The 20,567-nt window shown below is 55.4% G+C and overlaps 3 protein-coding genes across 5 annotated transcripts; 1 reads left to right on the plus strand and 2 right to left on the minus strand.

The window, feature by feature from the left end:
- Window positions 1-246: 246 nt before the first annotated feature.
- On the minus strand, window positions 247-7,854 carry Stk19 (serine/threonine kinase 19). The gene is made up of 7 exons (XM_057794432.1): window positions 7,709-7,854; window positions 7,432-7,568; window positions 3,027-3,122; window positions 2,536-2,675; window positions 929-1,026; window positions 678-825; window positions 247-516 (listed from the first exon to the last, which is right to left on the minus strand). The coding sequence occupies exons 1-7, from the start codon at window positions 7,806-7,808 to the stop codon at window positions 471-473; spliced, it is 765 nt and encodes a 254-aa protein (XP_057650415.1). The 5' UTR covers window positions 7,809-7,854; the 3' UTR covers window positions 247-470.
- Window positions 7,855-7,934: 80 nt separating this feature from the next.
- Dxo (decapping exoribonuclease) lies at window positions 7,935-10,263 on the plus strand. Of its 3 annotated transcripts, XM_057794430.1 has the most exons (8): window positions 7,935-8,168; window positions 8,245-8,397; window positions 8,496-8,857; window positions 9,004-9,239; window positions 9,329-9,548; window positions 9,639-9,774; window positions 9,876-9,970; window positions 10,051-10,263. In XM_057794430.1, exons 3-8 carry the CDS (start codon window positions 8,502-8,504, stop codon window positions 10,199-10,201), a joined length of 1,194 nt encoding a protein of 397 aa, XP_057650413.1. In that variant the 5' UTR covers window positions 7,935-8,168; window positions 8,245-8,397; window positions 8,496-8,501; the 3' UTR covers window positions 10,202-10,263. The 3 variants fall into 3 exon arrangements, with proteins under 3 accessions (XP_057650413.1, XP_057650412.1, XP_057650414.1); XM_057794429.1 differs by having other exon boundaries at window positions 7,935-8,397; XM_057794431.1 differs by lacking the exons at window positions 7,935-8,168; window positions 8,245-8,397 and having other exon boundaries at window positions 8,683-8,887; window positions 9,003-9,239.
- Window positions 10,264-10,294: 31 nt separating this feature from the next.
- Window positions 10,295-20,422, minus strand: Skic2 (SKI2 subunit of superkiller complex). Its single transcript, XM_057794428.1, has 28 exons — window positions 20,322-20,422; window positions 20,132-20,235; window positions 18,664-18,773; window positions 18,450-18,567; window positions 18,247-18,361; window positions 18,085-18,159; window positions 17,814-17,867; window positions 17,552-17,733; window positions 17,276-17,404; window positions 16,938-17,083; window positions 16,457-16,603; window positions 16,275-16,359; window positions 16,064-16,170; window positions 15,292-15,438; window positions 15,129-15,225; window positions 14,796-15,008; window positions 14,583-14,693; window positions 13,432-13,662; window positions 12,836-12,973; window positions 12,564-12,701; window positions 12,337-12,441; window positions 12,013-12,160; window positions 11,816-11,942; window positions 11,444-11,654; window positions 11,214-11,324; window positions 10,917-11,135; window positions 10,642-10,782; window positions 10,295-10,556 (listed from the first exon to the last, which is right to left on the minus strand). The coding sequence occupies exons 1-28, from the start codon at window positions 20,341-20,343 to the stop codon at window positions 10,356-10,358; spliced, it is 3,732 nt and encodes a 1,243-aa protein (XP_057650411.1). The 5' UTR covers window positions 20,344-20,422; the 3' UTR covers window positions 10,295-10,355.
- Window positions 20,423-20,567: the final 145 nt, after the last annotated feature.

Below are 20,567 nucleotides of genomic sequence, written 5' to 3' on the forward strand. Positions count from 1 at the left end.
CCCCCTGCCTCCTACATTCAGCACACTGAACTGCAGTCTTCTGCTTGGCGCAGGCTCTAACCGAATGCTTCCGTTCAGAAAATAGCCTACACCTAGCCACACAGGGAAAATGGCCTGAGTAATCCTTGTTCTCTCTCTGAACTACGACAAAATTCTCAGCCCTAATCGTGGCTTTACCATACCCACAGACACCTGCGCACATCACAGTAAACAACCGACAGGAAGGAGACAGGCACAAGTATTTTATTTGGCAATTTCTAGCTGACCCGGAGCGGAGGCCAGTTTTCTGCTCCCTCCACCTTCCTGTCCCCTTGGTAGGGCCCTGGCTCCACACCACAGAAGCACAGAGGTGCAGTGCAGTGCAGTCAGGTGGGACCACTGCCGCATCAGAGCCTGGCACCATCCAGCCACCCGGGGCAGCGCTGCCAGGAATGTCACTCAGTGAGTTACAGAATCCAAGAGTTGACTCCTCACGTATCCGGAAGGCGAAGGAGGGTTCCAGAACTGGTGGGGACACTGTGTAAGAGAAAGACAAGACTGGAGTCATCTGTCTTGGCCCACAGTGTGCTCCTGCGTCTCCGAAAAGAAGCACACTGAGCTTCACTAGTGAATGACGCATAACTTGGGACACCCCACCCGAGCACTGCGCTTTTCCTGAGATGCAGGACTAGACTCACCAGTCCACTAGCTGGGCCCCAATGACGTCATGCACATGGTAGGCAAGGCCGAGCCGCACTGCCGAAGGGGGCCTGCGGCCCAGCAGCTCCGACAGGAGAAGTTCCCGGTATTTGGCCTTCCGCACCATGCTGAGTACAGCCTGGCGCCCTGGAGGAGAGGTGGCCCAGGAAAAGGAGGTGAGTCCGACATGGAGACCTAAAGACCCCCAGGTGTTCTTGAGGCACTGAGGACTTGTCTTTAGGCAGCACACCTTTCACAAAGCACTTGATGAATCTCCCCGCTCCAGGCACAGCCAGCCACCAGCTCCCAGCATCTCGGACAGTGAGGACTCCAGCGTTCACCAGGTGCCTGCAGGTGGGGGGAGGCCAGGTCAGTGCAGCCAGGGCATCCCTGTTCCCCAACTGTTGATGTGCAGACTCCAAGTGTCCAGAAACACAGACAACCCAAGGCAGGATCCACCATCCCTGCCTGAGTGTCCTTCTGTTTGTTTTTCCTCTATAACCTTGCTTGTATGTGTACATGTATGTGTGTGTGCATGCAGGCATGTAAGTACACAAGTACACACAAGCATATAGAGGCCACAGGTTTACATTAAGTATGTACAATCACTCTCAACTTTCTTAAAAAGACATTTCTATTGTATGTGTATGGATGTTTTGACAACATGTCTATCTGTACACCACATGCACGCAGTGCTTGTGGAGGCCAGAGAGGGCACTGCATCCCGAGACTGGAGTTACAGACAGCTGGGAGTCATTTTGTGGGAGCTGGGAATCGAATTCTGGATCTCTGGGAGAGCAGTCAGTGCTTTTAACCACTGAGTCACCTCTCCAGCCCCATTCCACCTTTTATTTTTGAGACAGGGTCTTTCTCTCTCTGTCGCCCTGGCTCCCCTAGCACTCACCATGACAGGCTGGCATCAAACTCAGACATCCACCTGCTTCTGCCCACTAAATGCTGGGACTGACTTGTTTTTTTGTTTTTTTTTTTTTTTTTTTTTTTTTTTGGTTTTTCGAGACAGGGTTTCTCTGTGGTTTTGGAGCCTGTCCTGGAACTAGCTCTGTAGACCAGGCTGGTCTTGAACTCACAGAGATCCGCCTGCCTCTGCCTCCCAAGTGCTGGGATTAAAGGCGTGCGCCACCACCGCCCGGCTAAAGTAATTTTATTTTTTATTTTTTTGGATTTTTTGAGACAGGGTTTCTCTGTAGCTTTTTGGTTCCTGTCCTGGAACTAGCTCTTGTAGACCAGGCTGGCCTCGAACTCACAGAGATCCGCCTGCCTCTGCCTCCCGAGTGCTGGGATTAAAGGCGTGCGCCACCACCGCCCGGCTTCTGACTTGTTTTTTGAGACAGGGTCTCTCCCTGAACCTGGGACTCGCTGGTATGGCCACACCTTGCTGTAGGATACCCACTTGCCTCCGTCCCTTTCAGCACGGGGTGCAGACACCTGCTGTGCTCAGCGTATGGCCCTGGAGCCTGCACAGCAGGCCCGGCCCTCTGATGACTGCTGGTAGAACAGCTCCCTTAGGAGGCTTCACTGACACAGCCCTGAGATGCGCCTGAGTGAGGGTCGTCTCAGGGTACACATAACATAAGAACGCCCCCACTCAGCCTGATACTTCTCAGGGGAGACCAGAGACCTCACACACAGTGAGTTTAGGCACCTTCCATACCAAGACCTTGATTAGTACTTTTCCCTTTTCTCTATGGGGACCCTGTGAACGTGATCTTTAGGGACACTGCAGCCTCTACCGTCCTGTGATCTCATAGAGAGCACTGTTAGGCATGGCTCCTGCTAGGCCTCCTGTGTCTGGCAAGCCTCTCACTCTCCTGATCTATTGACCCCATAACGGCTCACGTGATTTCCGAGTCCCTGAAGCCATAAGTCTGCGTCATCTGGTCCTGTTGTAAACTAAGGTCCCCACAGGCTGGGAGTACTGAGGCCAGGAACTTCTGCACTGCTGCAGCACACGGTCGGCCATCACAGGCCTTCAGGACCTGGAAGCAGAATTGATGTCTGTGAGCAGGGTTCTCTATCCACCTCATCCTGACTCCTCCCTCTCTGGGGTCCTTCTACTTCTCAGACCCTTTTCCCTACTCCCCCATAGCTCCTGGTCTCTTCCCCCAATCTTACTACTTACCAGAGCTCTGGACACTGTTTATGAGTTGTGGGCTAGGGATAATGTTTCTTTTGTTGTTTCTATGCCCAACTCCCCTGCCCACCCCCTCTTTGTCACACTCTGTCTCTCTCTCTGTCTCTCTCACACACATACACGCATACACACACACATTCTCCCCCCGTCTCCCCCCCTCACTCACACACACACACACGTACACGTGCACACGTACTCTAGTCCTGTAGTCTTCAGTGAAGACAATTCCATGAGCATCCAAGTCAAAGCCTAGCTGGATGATCTTGATCTCTCCCCGCTCTTGAAGCTCCTTCTGTCTCCACAGAGATGAGAGTAGAAAGAAAGACATAAGACAAGCTGAGCACTGGGGCAGGGGCTGTGACAGGATGGGGACATCTACCACGCAGAGAGATACTCAGGTGGACCATCAAGCAGCCCTTTCCAACTAGTCCCTCAAACAATCCATAGAAACATCCTCTAAACCACACCCTTACCAGTCACCGCATCAAACAGTGATGAGGGTGCAGCGCACACCTTTAATCCCAGCACCGGGAGACAGAGGCAGGCAGATCTGTGAGTTTGAGGTCAGCCTGGTCTGCAGAGTGAAGTTCCAGGCCAGCCAGAGCTACAAAGTGAGACTTTGTCTTAAAACAACAATTTTTTTTTATTGCTTAAACATTAAAAAGTTCAGAAAATTGTAGAAACTGCCAGACAGATATATTAAAGTGAGAACAAAGACTCTGACAGAAAGGAAACGCTGAGGCGTGTTTGTGGATCTGAGCAAAGCTCATGAGCAAATATAACTTGGCGCAATACTTGCTGCAGAGCACCCAGTTCAGTCACCATGTCTGGTGGCTCCAGGAGTCCAGTGCCCTCTTCTGGCCTCGGAGGATGCATACATACGTGGACACACACATGCATACATACGTGGACACACATGCATTCATGTGGACACACACATACACACACATGCACATAACCACAAACAAAGACAACAAATACTTTTAAACAAATTATTAATCCAAGGGAGATTATAAACTATTCAATACAATAATATGAGAGCCAAAAATACTGAACACGGAAGTGCCTTCAGGGGTTCAAAGTCTATTTAATTTGAGTTCCAGAAGAAAGCAAAGAGAGGACGCAGAGAAAATGTTTAAGAGCTGGTGACAGGACTGGTGAGGTGACTCTGCTGTCAGGCCTGCTGACCTGAGTTTAACCCTCCCTTCCCCATGGAGAACAGAGTCCCTTTAGCTGTCTTCCGACTTCCATATATGCGTGCGCGCACACACACACACACACAAACAAATAAAAAGTCAATAGTAAATGAAAAAAATCAGAGGATTATACGAATCCAGTTCTCTTAAGTTCATAGAAGAAGGAAATAGATCATCAGTGAAGAAATAGAGTATTTCAATTATAACCTCAGCGAGAGAGATCAGTGATTGAACGATATTTTCTTCCAAATACACATCTATAACACTTAGCAGAAGAGGCCATACCTGGGGTCACCGTGATCTTGTGTAATTCTCTGGCCACAATGTCATGTGAGAACACAGTAATGAGCCTGGAGCATATGGCACGGATCTTACTAACTCCAGACCGTTACAAATGAGGTAGGAAGACACTTCCAATGGATCAATGATGAAAATATAATTTGAATCTTAGATGAAATTTGTAACTCATCAAAAACACATGTTTCAAAAGGATGCACAAACTGGAATAGGTTCATAACATGGAAACTTATGAAAATAGATTAACTATTGTTACAGACAACTTAGAATAATCTCAAAAATACCCAGCTAACCAACAAGAATTGGATGAATACAGTGTTGTAGGCTTCTTCAGATCACTGAGACCGGGTAATTAACACATGGCAGAATCCTCGCTCGCCCAGCTGTGTGAGGCTCTGAGCTCCATGCCCAGCACCACCAATGACAGTAAGGTCACTGTGCCTGGAGAGAGAGCCACACTGTCAAGAACCAAAACCCTTATGATAAAGGCTCTGAAGAGTTGCCCAGTGCTCTTCTCTCTTCTGCCACTGAGGAACAGCAAGGACACAATCTTAGACACAGGGAGAGTCAACCCCCAGCAGAGACTGCGCCAGCTGAAGCCATCATCTTGGACCTCCACCTTCACAGCTGTAAGAAATTAATTCTGCCGTTTCTAACATAGACTAAATGGCCTCTGGCGTGTTCTTAGAGCAACATGATAGACCAGACCGTAAGACTCACAGTATGATCTCACTGTCAAGGTAAAAAAGGCATGAAATCAGCTGTTCTTGATGAATACACACACATATAGTATGAGGAAAGTCAAAAGGGACAGTCAAAGTAGTGGTCACGTGGGAAAAAGACGATGGAGGGAGCTGGCCGTGTTCTCTACTCTGTCCAGCTGGGGACTACAGGAGTAACATCTTTGTATCAGGGATGGGCGCCAGGCCTCAGATGGTGGTGCACACCAGTAACCCCAGCACTTAGGAGGTAGAGGTAAGAGGATCAGAGTTCAAGGTCACCTCAGTGAGTTCCAGACCAGCTGAACTACAGGAAACCGGGCCCCAAAGAACTCAAAAACAAAAGTTTTAAGTGTCATGGTGGGCTCCTGTCATCCCACCACTAGAGAGGCTGGAACAGGAGGTCTCGGGTGTAAGGCAGTCAGGCTATAAAACAAAACGTGTGAACATGTTTGCATTTCTCTCGTGCAAGTCTTATAGTTTTTTTTTTTTGCAAAAAATAAAAAAAAATTATTTGTTATGGGGAAGGACGCCAATGCTGTGGCCTGCATGAGGAGTCAGGGGACAGCTGTCGGAACGGGTCTCCACCACATGGGTGCCAGAAATCGAACCCTGGCGTCCAGCTGGGCGCACCCTTTACCCACCCGGCCACCTCACTGGCCCTAAATAACTTATGAATGTTGTGCTGGATAAAGGAGCTCCATTTTAAGCTCGGCCTCTGTATTAGTATCTACTAGCTGTTTGTCTGCATGCCTGGAGGAAAAATTCTCGGTGGCCCTGACTCAGGAAATGTACAGCCGGGACCGCCTACTTGTTATGACTGACTGCTTTTTGGCTTCTGTCCCCTACTTAGGCAGACAGTCTAGGACTATCTTGGCAGAACAGCTCCTTGTGGTTTCACCTTTGTAAAAACCCTTCCCCTCGGGGCTGGAGAGATGGCTCAGAGGTTAAGAGCACTGGCTGCTCTTCTAAAGGTCCTGAGTTCAATTCCCAGCAACCACATGGCGGCTCACAACCATCTGTACTGGGATCTGGAGCCCTCCTTTGGCGTGCAGACATACATCGAGGCAGAATGTTGTATACATAATAAATAAATAAATCTTAAAAAAAAAAAAAAAAGGGCTGGAGAGATGGCTCAGAGGTTAAGAGCACTGACTGCTCTTCCAGAGGTCCTGAGTTCAATTCCCAGCAACCACATGATGGCTCACAACCATCTGTAATGAGATCTGGCGCCCTCTTCTGGTGTGTGGGAAGCAGAATGTTGTACACATAATAAATAAATTAAAAAAAAATGATACTCCTTATATTTAAAAAAAAATCTTAAAAAATAAAAAACCCCTTCCCTTGCTCCCCCTTCGAATGGCCCAAGATTGCTGTCCTGCTAGCAGTAATCAAAACATCTCTTAAATATACTTGGATTGAGTCTATGACCTTTTCTCAGGGGTCAGAATCTCCAGAGCCATGTAAGGGCAGAGCTAAACCAGGGGAATCTGTGACAGAAGCTGAGAAGTGCCGGTCAGAAGGCGCGGATGCATTGCCCCGCACTGCTGCCTCTTTGTTTTTTGTTTTGTTTTGTTTTGTTTTTAAATATTTATTTATTTATTAAGTATACAATATTCTGTCTGTGTGTATGCCTGCAGGCCAGAAGAGGGCACCGGACCCCCATTACAGATGGTTGTGAGCCACCATGTGGTTGCTGGGAATTGAACTCAGAACCTTTGGAAGAGCAGGCAATGCTCTTAACCTCTGAGCCATCTCTCCAGCCCCACTGCTGCCTCTTTGTGAGCGGCTTTCACGGTGCTAAGACCTTTGACTCGGTGGTCTGTGAGGAGTTCTGGTAACACGGACACTGAGACTTGCCCGCCGGATTTAACCGGGAGGTGACTGTGATCCTTACGCCTTATCCCCAGGATCTTGTGAAGCAGGCCTTCACAAACCTTAAACGCTGTGCACCCCGTACCTCCTGTTTCTGTCTGACGAGGGGCAGCCCGGCTTTCATCACCTTCTTGAACTTGGTTACCAGGATACAGCACCTGTCTAGCCTCCTTAGGGGTCTCACTCCGCCTCATGACTTTGCCTGGTGTTCAGAGGCCCAGAAGGATCTGCAGCCGTCATAGCCAACGGTCAAGTACACGGATCTACCGCCTCCAGCTCAGCCGGCCGCTCAGCGCTCCCCTCCTCGATCCACTAACCCACTTCCCAAGTCCATCGCCTGGGAAATCGGGGAGTTGACACGAGACTCAGCTCTCCCACCTAGGCCTTCGCTAGTGACCCCGAAACAGCACGGAGAGGCTGTGTGAGCTGACGTCTGCCTGAGGGGCTGGCGAGGGTCGGAGTGACAGGGCGGGACGGGGCGGGGGCCACCGACGGTCTCCCGGGCGCTCCTCACCAGCTGCAGGTCGGCCACCGTCCGGTCCGGCACGAGGCTGTACACCTGGCTCCTCAGCGCGATGGGCGGCAGCGCGTCCTCGAACAGCCCCCGGGGGAACAGCCGCGCCAGCTCCTCCACCGCCTCGCGCGCGGACCCTGCCGGGGAGCGCGGGATCAGGTCGGACGCCGAGGGCCGGGCCGCCGCCCCGCCGCCGGGTCGCCACGGTTACCTACCCTGGGTCCTCCTCCGAGGGCCGGGACCCTCGGGCCCGCCGCGCCCGGGTTGCCATGGTTACCTGCGCCCGCCCTCAGAGGATCCGCTCTCCCGGGCCCCGGCGCCCGACGCCGCTTCACTCCAAAGGCCTCAGAAGCCAGGAGCTGTCTCTTGCGACTCATAGCCCGGACTCGCCGCTTCCGGGAAAGCGCGACCGGAAACGGAGTCTTCCGGCGCGGGGCGATGACAACAGCGCCTCGGACGCGTCCGGGAGGGGCAGAGCCAGCCTCACTTCCGGCGCCCGCGCCGCTGCCGATTGGCTCCGGGCGGCAGCGCTCGCTCCCTTGGGGCGCGCGGGCGTCCACCTGGGACCGGCTTCAGGTGTCGCCGTCGGCCGCGCCGTCGCCCTTCCCTGCCTGAGGGTGATGACTGCGTCATCAGACGCGGCCACGACACTTTTGCAGCCTCTCCGGAGGGCTTCTGATGGGCTGCCCCGGCGGCAGAGCGTAGAGAAAGTGGAAGCCAGGGCTGGGAGCTTTGAGGTAACCAGCTCTTTGCTCTAAGCCCGAACTACTTTTTGTTGTTTTGTTTTTTACGAGACAGGGTTTCTCTCTGCAGCCCTGGTTGTCCTGGAACTCGCTCTGTAGACCAGGCTGGCCTCGAACTCACAGAGATCCCCCTGCCTCTGCCTCCCGGGTGCTGAATTAAACCACCACTGCCCGACTAAGCCTAGACTTCTTAAGCTCGCCGCATCTGGGTGGCCGTGGACAGGTAATAAGGAGGGGCAGGAATAAGGAGGGGCAGGCGCTGCACGGCGCTGGGCTCACTCTGTCCTCATCAGCTCTAAAGTGCAAACTCTGTCCTCTCAGGAGCTCATGGAGCCCAGAGGAACCAAGAGAAAAGCGGAGAAAACAGAGGTGGCGGAGCCTTGGAACAAGCTCCCGCGTCCACTGTCCTCACTGCGCACGGAGCCTGCTCTGTACTCTGGCCCCTTCCCCTTCTACCGGCGCCCTTCCGAACTGGGCTGCTTCTCCCTGGACGCCCAGCGCCAGTACCATGGAGATGCCCGAGCCCTGCGCTACTACAGCCCGCCCCCTATCAACGGTCCAGGCCCCGACTTTGACCTCAGAGATGGGTATCCTGATAGATACCAGCCCCGGGATGAGGAAGTCCAGGAGAGGCTGGACCATTTGCTGCGCTGGCTTCTGGAACACCGACACCAGCTGGAGGGGTGAGCGAAGCCCTGCGCGCAAGCTCATCTGCAGACCCGCTTTTAGCTCCTGAAGTGAGGAGAGCCAGACGGTCTTTAGCAGAGACTGTAGCTCACCTGAGCCAAGGCTTCAGTCAGACCACTAGCTCCAAACTCTTCCCTCTCAGGGGTCCGGGCTGGCTGGCAGGGGCCACAGTAACATGGCGAGGACACCTGACAAAATTGCTGACCACGCCGTATGAGCGGCAGGAAGGCTGGCAGCTGGCAGCCTCGCGGTTCCAAGGGACACTGTACCTAAGTGAGGTGGAGACCCCGGCTGCTCGGGCTCAGAGGCTAGCCAGGCCGCCCCTCCTGCGAGAGCTCATGTACATGGGCTACAAATTTGAGCAGTACATGTGTGCAGGTGAGAGCTATCCCTGGTGTGCGGCCCCTCCCCTCCCTCAGAGGTCGAGAGCCCCTTCCCCTGCTGCTGCTGCTTCTCTCCTTGCACAGACAAACCTGGAGGCTCCCCAGACCCCTCCGGGGAGGTTAACACCAACGTGGCCTTCTGCTCTGTGCTACGCAGCCGCCTGGGAAGCCACCCTCTGCTCTTCTCCGGGGAGGTAGACTGCATGAACCCCCAAGCCCCATCCACACAGCCCCCCGCCTGCTATGTGGAGCTCAAGACCTCCAAGGAGATGCACAGCCCTGGCCAGTGGAGGAGCTTCTACAGGTTCAGGCCGGTGGCCAGGAGGGCCTGGGATGGAGAGGGAGCCCAGGGGTGAGGGGGAGGGTCCTGCTGACCCTTTGCCTCTCCTGTCAGACACAAACTTCTGAAGTGGTGGGCTCAGTCGTTCCTCCCAGGGGTCCCACATGTTGTCGCCGGCTTCAGGAACCCAGAAGGTTTCGTCTGTTCCTTAAAGACCTTTCCTACCATGGAGATGTTTGAAAATGTCAGGGTAAGGCAGGGCGTCACGGCTGCCACCTTAGGTCCAGTGTCCCTTGCCATCTGCCTTCCTCTCCTACCCCCACTGTCCTCTGCCTCTTGTGCCTCCTCCAGAATGACCGGGATGGCTGGAGTCCCTCTGTGTGCATGAACTTCTGTGCCGCCTTCCTTAGTTTTGCCCAGAGCACAGTTGTCCAGGATGACCCCAGGTAAGGACTTGAGGTTTGTGCACCACCTCTGGATCTCGGCTCGGTCTCTGGCTTCACCCCACACCTCCATCTTCCTCCAGGCTTGTTCACCTCTTCTCCTGGGAACCTGGTGGCCCAGTCACTGTGTCTGTCCATCGGGATGCACCCTATGCCTTCCTGCCCACATGGTATGTGGAAGCCATGACTCAAGACCTCCCGGCACTCTCAAAGACTCCCTCCCCCAAGGACTGATGCCTCAGGGGACACACCAGTCTGGACTCCGTGCACATAATAAAAGCAGGTTTCTAAGCAGGTATCTTGCTGTGTCTGAGTACAGCCATCCCCGCCCAATACTCCAGGCATTCTCGTTTGCTGTTTTATTACTCGCTTTTGCCCAGCACACCCTTTACTGGGTGTAGAGGCTGGCTGCGAAGACAATGTCCCGCCGCAGCAAGGTGGCTGCCGTCTCCATCTTGGCGCCCAGCACGGGCTCCCCTACCAAACGGGCTGCTCCTCGAAGCGAGCGACACATCTCAGCCAGGCGCTGGATGCAGCGGACCACTAAGCCTTCTGGGGTCCCTGAGAGCCCGGCCAACTCGGAGAAGGGCTATGGGGAGAGCAGAGTGAAGGCTAAATGTGCCAGGCCTGGACAACCTTCCCTAGCCAGCCACCTGCCAAACCCAGGTACTTACCATACCCCGAGCCCACTCATACACAACTTCAACCAGCCCAAAATTCAGCTCTCCCACAAATTCTTCCACTGTCTGGTTCAGGCCACAGGCCACCTGAACCTCACCAATCCGCTTAGCCACAGCTTTGACACGCTCCACCCCCTGCAGATAGTAAGGAGAGGTCAAGGCCCCTGATCTGGAAGAGGCTATGCCCACCTTGGGAGACACCTACGGGGACTGGGTAGGGGGAGTGCGGTTAGGGATGCACAAGCCAAGAGGGGGGTGATGGCCCCCACCTGTTTGAGGGTGCTTGGGAGCTGATCCCCAGGGTCACCGGGGCTCTGGCAGACCAGGCCGGAGAGCAGAGCTGCAATCTCCTCTGGTCGCAGGGCGCTCAGCGCATTGTCAAACATGAGCTCTGTGAGGAGCAGCTCATGGCTGCTCATGGCGCAGGCCACTCGGCCTGCCAGCTTCACTGTGCCCACCTCATCCACATAGCCCAGGGTCCGGAGCACCTGCAGGAGAGGCGAGGGCTACAGAGCCTGACTGCCCTCCAGGCTTCCCCCACCTCACGCCCCGCCCTGCTCTTTCACCTCTACGCGCTGGTGGTACTCGGGGAGCAGCAGCAGCGACTGGTCAGACAGTAGGAAGCTCAGCCTCTCCATTTCCTTCTGAATCTGCCTTCGCTCCCGCAGCTTCAGGTACTAAAGAAAGCCACAGCAGAGACCATTAGCTCCTCAGCCCTCAGTGGGGATGCACAGGGTTGAGGGAGAAGTACCCAGACCATAGGGACCAGGGAGGAAAAGCTGCCTCGGCTTGCTACCTGGGCAGGGAACCGGGGGCTGTGCACACACTGAGCCCCCCGGATCAGCTCCTCCAGCTTCCGGGCCCGGAGCCCACCTTCCACCACTGACACATCCTTGAGCTGCAGGTCGTTGACAGGGTCAAGGGTCGGGGGCCCTGATGGATGGGCCTGAGCCAGACGCAGCAGCTCCTGAACTGCAGTGGTCACAGCTGCAAGGGGAGGGTCCTTCCTGAAGGGGGAGCAGGTTTGTGATCTGGACCAAGAGGCGTCTTTGCCACAGGAGCCCCTCTTACTGAGGACACCCCTCGGCTCCCCATTGCACGGTCCCTTTGTACGTACACACCCACTGGTGCGTGCCCCTCCCTGGAAAAGGTTCCCCAAGTCTCTGACCTGAATTTTGGTTGCTGCCTCTTGCTGAAGTCCTCAGAGATCTTCTCCCCGTTCACCCGGAGCACTTTGGTGGAGATGGCAGCCACATCTCCTGGCTGGAGCTTGGCCACGGTGTGCTCACAGGGCCCTGGAAAGCGAGTCAGGTCAGACTACGCCATGGCCCAGGCATCCTGTTCACACCACCACAAGGAGCTCACCTTCAGGCAGGAACAGCTTGAAGCCCACAAGGTCGTCTGGGTAGGGCACATCTGGAGTGATTGGCCCCTTGTCCCCTGGGCTCTCAGACACAACAGGCTTATCACACAAGACCAACGTTGTAAACACTCTGCTGGTGTTTGAGGAGACCTAGAGGAGGCAGGCACAACAAATGTGGACATGGTATGCCCACCCTGGACAGGGGTCTTGGGGACCAGGCACAAGGACAGGCATAAAATGATGATGAGCGGAAATGAGCACACCAGAGTCCTAACGTGCCTGAGCCTCCCACTCCATGGGGGTGAGGACCCCCCCCTTGTCCTCACCTGCAGGATCACGCCTAACGCATTGTGATGCTCCTCGTTCTTCACAACTACCACCCTTCCCGTGGAGAGAGATTTCAGCCCGTTCACAGACTCCATGATGCGTCGCTGGAGAGCAAGACAGGCACAAGGGACATGGGAGATGTGAGAGCAGGGCTCTGGGGCTAAATCCAGAAGCAGTGTCAGCCACTGTCCCTCCTATCATCTCCCCAACACCTCCACTTCCTCACCTGGATCATGTTGCGGGTCTCTGTCAGCTCCTCCCCCCAGCTGTAATACTCAGGCAGGTCAGCCAGTTGGCCAGTCACGTCAGGTTCCTCCAAGGCCCCCAGCCTCTTGGTGAGTTCAGCCAGAGCCTCCTCATGGGCCTGAGTATAAAGGGGAGGGGGGCTGTATCCAATCTGAAAGCCCAGCCTGCTCTTCTACCCCACCCCACTGGCCCACCCACCTCTCCTGGCCGGCTCTGACCTGCTTGCTGTGCTGGCCACCCTAACCTCCTCACCTTGCTGTCCTTGCGGGATGGAAACTCTGAGAAGCTCCTCTTCATCATGTCCTCCACCCTGAGGGCGTCCACCCGCAGCAGGTTGAGGATCATAGTGTACGTGAGGCGGAACTGGGACTGAAGCTGGGACGGCTTCCCCTGGAGCCAGAGAGTCAGTGAGAAGTGGGACCTGCGTGCCCTGGCCATATTCTGGTACCAGCTCTGCAGCTAGGAGACCTCAAACCAACCCCCTGCTCACCTCAGGGAACAAAACGAAAGACCTGGACTCCCAAAGGCCCCCACTGGGAGCCATACCCACAGTCGCAGGAAAGCAAGAGGAAGTGACATCCCTTGGGACTTGCTCAATTTTTTATTTTAGGTTTTTCGAGACAGAGTTTCTCTGTGTAGCCCTGGCTGTCCTGGAACTCGCTCTGTAGACCAAGCTGGCCTCAAACTCAGAGATCTGCCTGCCTCTGCCTCCCTGTGCAGGGATTAAGGCTAGACTTGCTCACTTCTGACTGCTCCCAGGAGAATGAACTCATCAGAAGAGAGGAGAGTTGGGCTAAGGGATCTGGTGCCGCAGCTACGCCCAGCCCGGCCTCCTCCGCTCTACCCACCATCATCATGCGGTGGAGATCTGCCATCTCAGGCACTCGGTCCTTACAGAGCAGGATGACTGTGCCCGTGGGGTCCAGGCCCCTCCGGCCCGCCCGGCCGGCCATCTGTACATACTCCCCAGGCAGCAGGTCCCGGAAGGTGGAGCCATCGTGTTTGCGCATAGAGTCAAACACCACGGTCCTCGCTGGCATGTTTACTCCCATGGCAAAGGTCTCAGTGGCAAACAGAACCTGGGGCAGAAGGGGAGAATGGGTCAGCACAAAGGTCCTGTCTATGCCCAGCTCAGGCAGAGCTCACCCCACCGTGGAGCCTCGTCTTAGGAGACCCACAGCGCAGGCATTTTCCCTCACTCTGCTTAGTCAGCTACCTGGTTCTTTAGCGTCCACAGCCCACCTCCATCCCCAGCTGAATCTTTTTGTGTGAACGCTATCGCAGACTATTTGGCTTTGTGCTTGTATAATAGCTCACACAAACACAGCTATACATCTGAGTGTTGTCTACTTTCCACGTCCATCCGTGTTCTTGTCTTAGCAGTCACTGCTTGTGACTGAGGTAGTGATTCTTCTCTGGGGGAACACCCCTACATTTACCGAGCCACTGTCCCAATGGAAGGCATTCTCCCTGATCTCCCAGGATATAGGCTTGAGATCTGACCCTGTCATCATAAGCAGGACAGGAGAACAAAGCAACGCATATGTTCCCTCACAGACCAGGCCGAGTTTCTCTGTAATAAATACCCAAGAATGGCCCTTAGTGCCAAAAGGTATACTATATTAAATCTGCTTAAATAGTGCCAAGGCAGAAAACCGACAGCGCTTGGATACCAAACACTGGCAGACTGGCAAGAGCCCACATCTCTGGCCACATACGCAGTTAGCGAACTTCCTGAGTGCAGCCGTCCTGACTGTACCGTTAGCTGTGTTTCCTGAGAGCATTCCGGTTTGCGTCTAACTGGTGACTTTTCCTACGCTCCCCCGCTGTAGAGGTCTCCCAGGACCACCTGAGCTGCCTCCTGTACATTCCCATTTAGGGTTAAGGTGAGAAACCTAGAGGTCACTAGGGTTCTGAAGCTGGAATTCAAACCCAGGGCCCAGGTTCTTAACCACTGCACTGTCCTGCCTAGGTCTTGGCCCTCTCACCCCCTGCTCACCTTGACCAGCCCTCGGCTGAACAGCATCTCCACAATCTCCTTAAGGATGGGCAGGATGCCACTGTGGTGCACACCCAGGCCCCGGCGAAGGAGCTCTGACATGTGCAGGACCTGCAGCGGGGAGGGGAGCAGGTCAGAGAAGGTGTAGGAGGCCCCCTTGGCAGGGGCAGGTCTCGGACCACCACACCCCCACCCGTATCTAGAGGGACGCACCTGGGGTAGCTGTCGGTCAGAGCCTCGGAGCCGTGCAAGGCAGCGCTGCAGGAAGAGGTGGATCTCGCTCTTCTCCGAGCTTGTAGTGAGATCCAGAGAGGTGAGGCCTGAAGCCTGCTCGTCACAGCGGCCTCGGGAAAAGGTGAACACGACCACAGGCAGCTGAGCCCGGGCCCGGAGGGAAGCCAGCAAGGACAGGTACACCCCTCGGACCTGAGGTTATGTGGAGGTAGGAGTGAGAGTCATGGTTAAGTAGGCTTATGTAGAGCAGGATGCAGACCCCAAGTCCACCCCTCCCAGCAGGGACCGGGGCTGACCGCTGCCAGCCCTCACCTGTGCAGGCCCCCCCTGGTGCGTGGGCTGTTTGGCCCCAAAGGTCTGGGCATGCTTGCTCATCCTCTCCTTCTTGGCCTCCACTGCAGCATAGTACCTGAGCACAGAGCGAGGGCGTGAGGCCCAGCACAGGCCCGGCCATGACACCCAGCCCTGGACTTACCCCTTGGTGTGGAAGGCCCCTCGGGAGTCCAGCAGCAGGAAGAGCTCCCCCTGCGTCTTGGGGCTGTTTCCTGTGAAGAGATAGTGTTCCAGGGGGACAGGACGGGCAACCGTGCTAATCACATAGATCTGCCGCCGCTTTAGCCTCCTGGAGAGGGGAGAGGGCAGGTCAGAGAGGCGTGGGAGGAACCCACAACTTCATCTCCACTTTGACTCCACTGCTTCAAGGTCAACCTCTGCCCTGTCCCAGCCTCTTAGGACCATGGAGTATGCCTGTCCAGACAGATGGCTCCCATCATCCCATCTCAGCATGCAAAAATGTTCTGGGGCCCCAACCTCAGGCTGGGGGTGGGGTTCGGCAGCCACTCAGGTGCAGCTATTTCCCGGCTCCATAGTCTGACCCCCTCCTCGCTGCAGTGGCCTGAGCACCCCAACCAAGGAACGCCGCGGTCCTTTTCTGTTGGGACTAATGAGTCCTGGCCTTCAGCTGCTCTTCCCTGTCTAGAGCCTTCTAATTGAAGTTACTAGAAGCTGTGCCTAGCTTAGAGGATGAGAGGATGGGATTTTCACCTGTTGGCCATTGACGGCAGGGTATTTAAGTCTACATGGCGTTAATAAAGGGGGGCTTTGGTATCAGTGTTAAAAGGTCTGTGTGTCGGTCTGTCTCTGCGTGAGTATCCTCAACCTCCAGCCCCTTTCCCAAAGCTCGCAAACTGAGGTCTAGCGCATAGAGCGCAGACTTTCCAGTCAAGCACCCAGGCCACACATCTCACCCAATCCAGTCGGCAAACTCCAGGGCGTTGGGGACGGTGGCACTCAGAAGGATGATGGAGACGTGGTCAGGGAGCATGATGAGCACCTCCTCCCACACGACCCCACGCTGCACACGTCAGCAGAGGAGACAGGTCAGTCAGGGAGCAGAGACAGAAAGGTCCTCAGGGTATGTGGGATGAGGCTCTGTGATGAGACCCACCCACCACGCACCTCAGCATCGTTGATATAGTGGACTTCATCAAAGATGACCCACTCCAAGTCCCGGATGACGTCTGAGCCACTGTACAGCATGGAGCTGGGGAGAAGCAGCGCCAGGCTGACTCGTCAGCAGCTGTCTACCCTGCTTCTGCAGGGGTGCTCACCCCCAAACCCACCTGGCAGACCCCTCTCACCGAAGGATCTCTGTGGTCATGATAAGGCAGGATGCCTCTGGGTGCAGTTGCACGTCCCCTGTGAGCAGCCCCACGTCCCCAAATGTGTTCCGGAAATCCCGAAACTTCTGGTTGCTCAGGGCTTTGATAGGAGACGTGTAAATGGTACTGGAGACAGGGCAGGCAGTCAGAGGCTCTTTCCTCACAGACCCACAGCTAGGGCACCCCCCTGCCTACCGGAGCTCCCCCCTCACACTGACAGCCCTCCTGCCCACTGGAGTGCCCCCCTCACCGACAGCCCTCCAGCCCTCCTTCATGACACCAGCCCTTCCTAAGCTAGCCCAGGTCATCATCTGCCCCATTTCTCTTTCTCTCCTAGACATTTTCATTTCTCTCTGAACCCCATCCCGGCCCCTCTCCTGAACCTCCTATCTAAGGGATAAGGTAGAGGGGAGGTTCGGAAAGGATGCAGAAGGAGGGCAGGCTGAGGAGCCACGTGTACCGGGTCATGTGTTTCTGGGCCAGGGCAATGGCGTATTCAGCCACCACTGTCTTGCCGGCGGATGTGTGAGCCGCAACAAAGACAGAGTCGTGCTGCTCCAAGTGCAGGATGGCCTGCTTCTGAAACACATCTGGCTCAAACGCCCACTGCGTGAGAGAAAACGGGCAGGGCTGTATGACAGGGTCCCTCTACCTGCCCACAGGCATCCGGGGCAAAGAGAAGGCCAGTGCAGGGCTGGGACCGTATATGGGTGCTGGTGAAGAGGGGACAAGGCTGGGCTGAGGGACAAGGCCAGGGTCGGGGCTACCAAGAGGTGAAGTAAGACCTGAGTGCAGTACCTGGAAGGCAGGCTGAGGAATGAGACGGTAAAAATCACCTACAGGGGAGGTGACATTCACAGGTATGGCCCACTGTTCCTGGGATGCAGGTTTGGGAGGTTCCAGGGGGGATGCAATTGTGGATGCTTCCTGGAAATGTCGGGCAGGAGTGATAAACATACAGCCAGAGCGCTCCTGACTACCACTCATCCCCAGATAGCTCACTCTTACCCTCGAACCCACCCCTGCTGCAGTCAGGCCCCATCTCACGTGCCTCCATCACCGGTAACCACCAACCTTCAACACGAGGTCCTCCAAGCTGCTTGCTCGGCCCAGGGGAGCGCTGCACGGAGAGGCGGAGGCAGTGCCCCCTCCGGGGCCTCCTGCTGGCTCACCCTCGTCCTCATCGCCTCCACTCAGATCTAGGGGCTCCAGCAAGCGGCTGAGGCTGAGCAAACCTGGCACAGGAGCTTGGTGATCTGAGGAGCAACAGCAACCTGTCAGATTTGCACGCCGGCGGCGGGAGCAGGGCATCCCTACAAATCCTCCTCACACTCACCCTTGGGGGCAAAATCCACGCCTTTCTTGAAGCCAGGTGGGACAGTGAGAAGATCTGAGGACCAGAGGGACAGTGTCAGCCACCACGCATCGGCCGCCGCCCAACTGTTCTGTCACATGACAGTCACAGCGCTCTGCCGTGTGCACAGCAGCTGTGGCCACTTTTTTCAGGGGAACTAGAGAGAACAGTTTTTCCCCTTTCCCATAGTTCATGCATGTACAGGACGGCTAGCAGCAGCGTGCTGGGCCCTCCTCAGACACGACCACTTCACCTTTCTCAAAGTCTATCTCCTCCTCAGCTTCCTCCCGAGTGCTTAAATCTGTCATGGTGGGCTCGTCCATCCCACCTGGGGAAACATGGGGTTCGGCATCAGCAGGGACCCGTTCCCTAGACACAAAGACACTCGCTTTTACCCCCTCCATGTACAACTTACCAGGCCAGAAAGGGTACTGTGTTGGGTTGCCCCATAGTGACTGGGGGGCTGGCCCTGGAGGCCGGCGAAGGGACAAGGAGGTTGTGGCCGACAGGTTTGTGTTCTCCAGCAGGACCTGAGACAAGAGGTTGGAGTCCCGGTGAGACCCGGTCTGCTCCGACCTGTTCTCCCAGCTCTGTCTCTTGTGGTCTCTGACCTCTCACCTCCTTGTAGCCCAGTATCTGGCCTGTGGTTGGGTGTCTCTGGGCCTGGAGGTCGGATGGGACAGGAGCCCCCAGAGCAGCCAAAAGAGACCAGGGATCCCTCTTCCTCTGCCATTTTCTGGAGGAAAGGAAAGGAACTGGAGAGTCAGCTTCCTTGCCGTATCTGCTCCCTTTGGGTGGTCCACCCCCTAGCTGGGCCCTGCAGACTCCTCACCTAGCTGAGTGTTCCACACCATGCAGAGGAAGCCAGGCGGGAGACGAGAGGAACAGCTGCTCCGCTTCCTGCTGGAGGTCAGGGGCACAGGGAGGGAGGCCGTGGGGTAGCTGGGACAAGGGCGAGGTGAGAACTATTAGGAACAGATAAAGTACAGACAGAAGAGGAGACGGGGGTTTGTGTTTAGATCCCATGGTGGATGTCTCCAGCAGAAGCCGAGGCGATCGGATGAGCAAAGCCCGAAGGCTAAGCAAAACCCACCTGCAGCTGAGGTACCTGAGACACTGACTAAAGCAAACTATGGATTTCGGACGCATGGAGGCCAGACACAGCCATTTGCATTCCTATCTTAAGATAGGGTTTCGTGTACCCCAGGTTTGCATCCAACTTGATATATCACATACATCATGTATTTTCATATATATATAAACATGACCTAGAATTAGGGGGTGACAAGCATGCAATGCCACACATGAGTGTCACCCAGGTCTGTGTACGCCAGGCAAACACTATACCAACTTGGCTACCCACTCAGCTGAGAATCTGCATTCAGAATGACTCTGTAGTAGTAATAGCATGTGACTGTGTAACGTGTGGGTATGGGCACACACACGCTACAGCACGTGGCAGCCAGAGGACGACTCTGGGGCTGGCTCTCTCCCTCCTTTACACGCATCTCATCAGGCACGCGTGGCGAGCACGTTATCGACCGAGCCGGTGGTTCCCAACCCTGCAGTACTACTGCTGCTGCTTCCTAAGTGGGGTTCTGTTACCGCTATGGATTGTTTGTTCTGGTTTTTCTCAAGACAAGGTTTCTCTGTAGCTTTGGAGCCTAGCTCTTATAGACCAGGCTGGCCTCCAACTAACAGAGATCCACCTGCCTCTGCTTCCCGAGTGGAGTGCTGGGATTGAAGGCATGCGCCACCACCGCCCAGCCCTGTTATGAATTGTAAATATTTGAGATTCAGGACATATGATATGCCCACCCAAGGGGTTAAGAACCTCTGGGCTAAGCCATCCCCAGGTCTTCATTTTTCTTCTTTTTTTTTTGGAGATGAAGTCTCACTATGAGGCCCTGGCTGGCCTGGAACTTGATAGGTAGACCAAACTGGCCTCCAACAAGGTTTCTCTGTAGCTTTGGAGCCTGTCCTCGAACTAGCTCTTACAGACCAAGCTGGCCTCCAACTAAAGAGATCTGCCTGCCTCCGCCTCCCAAGTGCTGGAATTAAAGGCGTGAGCCACACCCGGCTTCATATTCAGAAGCTGAAGTGCCTGGAAGCGTGCTGAAAGAAGAAACTTCCAAGGAGGAAAATCAGAGCTAGTGTCCCACCGGAGCTCCTGGAGGCTGGGGTCTGTCCAGCATCGGCTAGGGGCCCAGCTGACAGTGTCCAGTCACAGGAAGGTGAGGTCCTGGAGAGGAGTCACTTTTGGCCTCCCGGGTCAAAGATGAGAGTCAAAACTCACTCACAGTGCTCTGTGGAGCCCCAGGCACGTTCAGCAGCTCCCAGTGCCCAGTGCAGCCCACTTCCAGAGCTCCAAGGGGCAGCTTCAAGGGATCGGGGGGAGGCAGCACTACGGGGGAAAGGTCACAGGTTAGAGGTCAAAAGTCATTCCCAGCTGCAACTCCGCTCCCCTCCCCTCCCATACCCTCCCCTCACCGAGTCTCTCTGTGTCCAGCATCCTGAAGCCGCGACAGCTGCCTCGCAGCCCGGAAACGCAGAGGAACCACGGAGTTGGCCCCGCCCCGAGATGGGCGGAAATTGAGGGTTTTTTTCCCGACACGCCCCCTCCCTCCACCACTCCCCGCCCGGAGCGTGGGCGAGCGCGGCTCCGAAGCCCCGCTCGGAGCAGGGCAAGGCCGGGCGGAAGTCGCTGCGCCTCGCCGCCTTGGTTACCGCGTGTCC

Source organism: Chionomys nivalis, chromosome 19, assembly GCF_950005125.1.
Source record: "Chionomys nivalis chromosome 19, mChiNiv1.1, whole genome shotgun sequence".
NCBI classification, from domain to species: Eukaryota; Metazoa; Chordata; class Mammalia; order Rodentia; family Cricetidae; genus Chionomys; species Chionomys nivalis.

What these genes read in the sequence shown, in the direction of transcription:
- Stk19 (XM_057794432.1), bottom strand. Translation starts at nt 7,808, where the DNA reads ATGAGTCGCAAGAGACAGCTCCTGGCTTCTGAGGCCTTTGGAGTGAAG. An exon ending in CTGAAGACTACAGGACTAGA is followed by an intron (nt 2,676 to 3,026) that starts GTACGTGTGCAC and finishes TTCTGCTTCCAG; the next exon opens with GTCCTGAAGGCCTGTGATGG. An exon ending in GGGGCCCAGCTAGTGGACTG is followed by an intron (nt 517 to 677) that starts GTGAGTCTAGTC and finishes TCTCTTACACAG; the next exon opens with TGTCCCCACCAGTTCTGGAA.
- Dxo (XM_057794429.1), top strand. Translation starts at nt 8,502, where the DNA reads ATGGAGCCCAGAGGAACCAAGAGAAAAGCGGAGAAAACAGAGGTGGCG. An exon ending in CACCGACACCAGCTGGAGGG is followed by an intron (nt 8,858 to 9,003) that starts GTGAGCGAAGCC and finishes CTTCCCTCTCAG; the next exon opens with GGGTCCGGGCTGGCTGGCAG. An exon ending in TGAGCAGTACATGTGTGCAG is followed by an intron (nt 9,240 to 9,328) that starts GTGAGAGCTATC and finishes CTCCTTGCACAG; the next exon opens with ACAAACCTGGAGGCTCCCCA.
- Skic2 (XM_057794428.1), bottom strand. Translation starts at nt 20,343, where the DNA reads ATGCTGGACACAGAGAGACTCG. An exon ending in CGTGGATTTTGCCCCCAAGG is followed by an intron (nt 17,734 to 17,813) that starts GTGAGTGTGAGG and finishes GTTGCTCCTCAG; the next exon opens with ATCACCAAGCTCCTGTGCCA. An exon ending in CATCCCGCAAGGACAGCAAG is followed by an intron (nt 12,702 to 12,835) that starts GTGAGGAGGTTA and finishes CTTTATACTCAG; the next exon opens with GCCCATGAGGAGGCTCTGGC.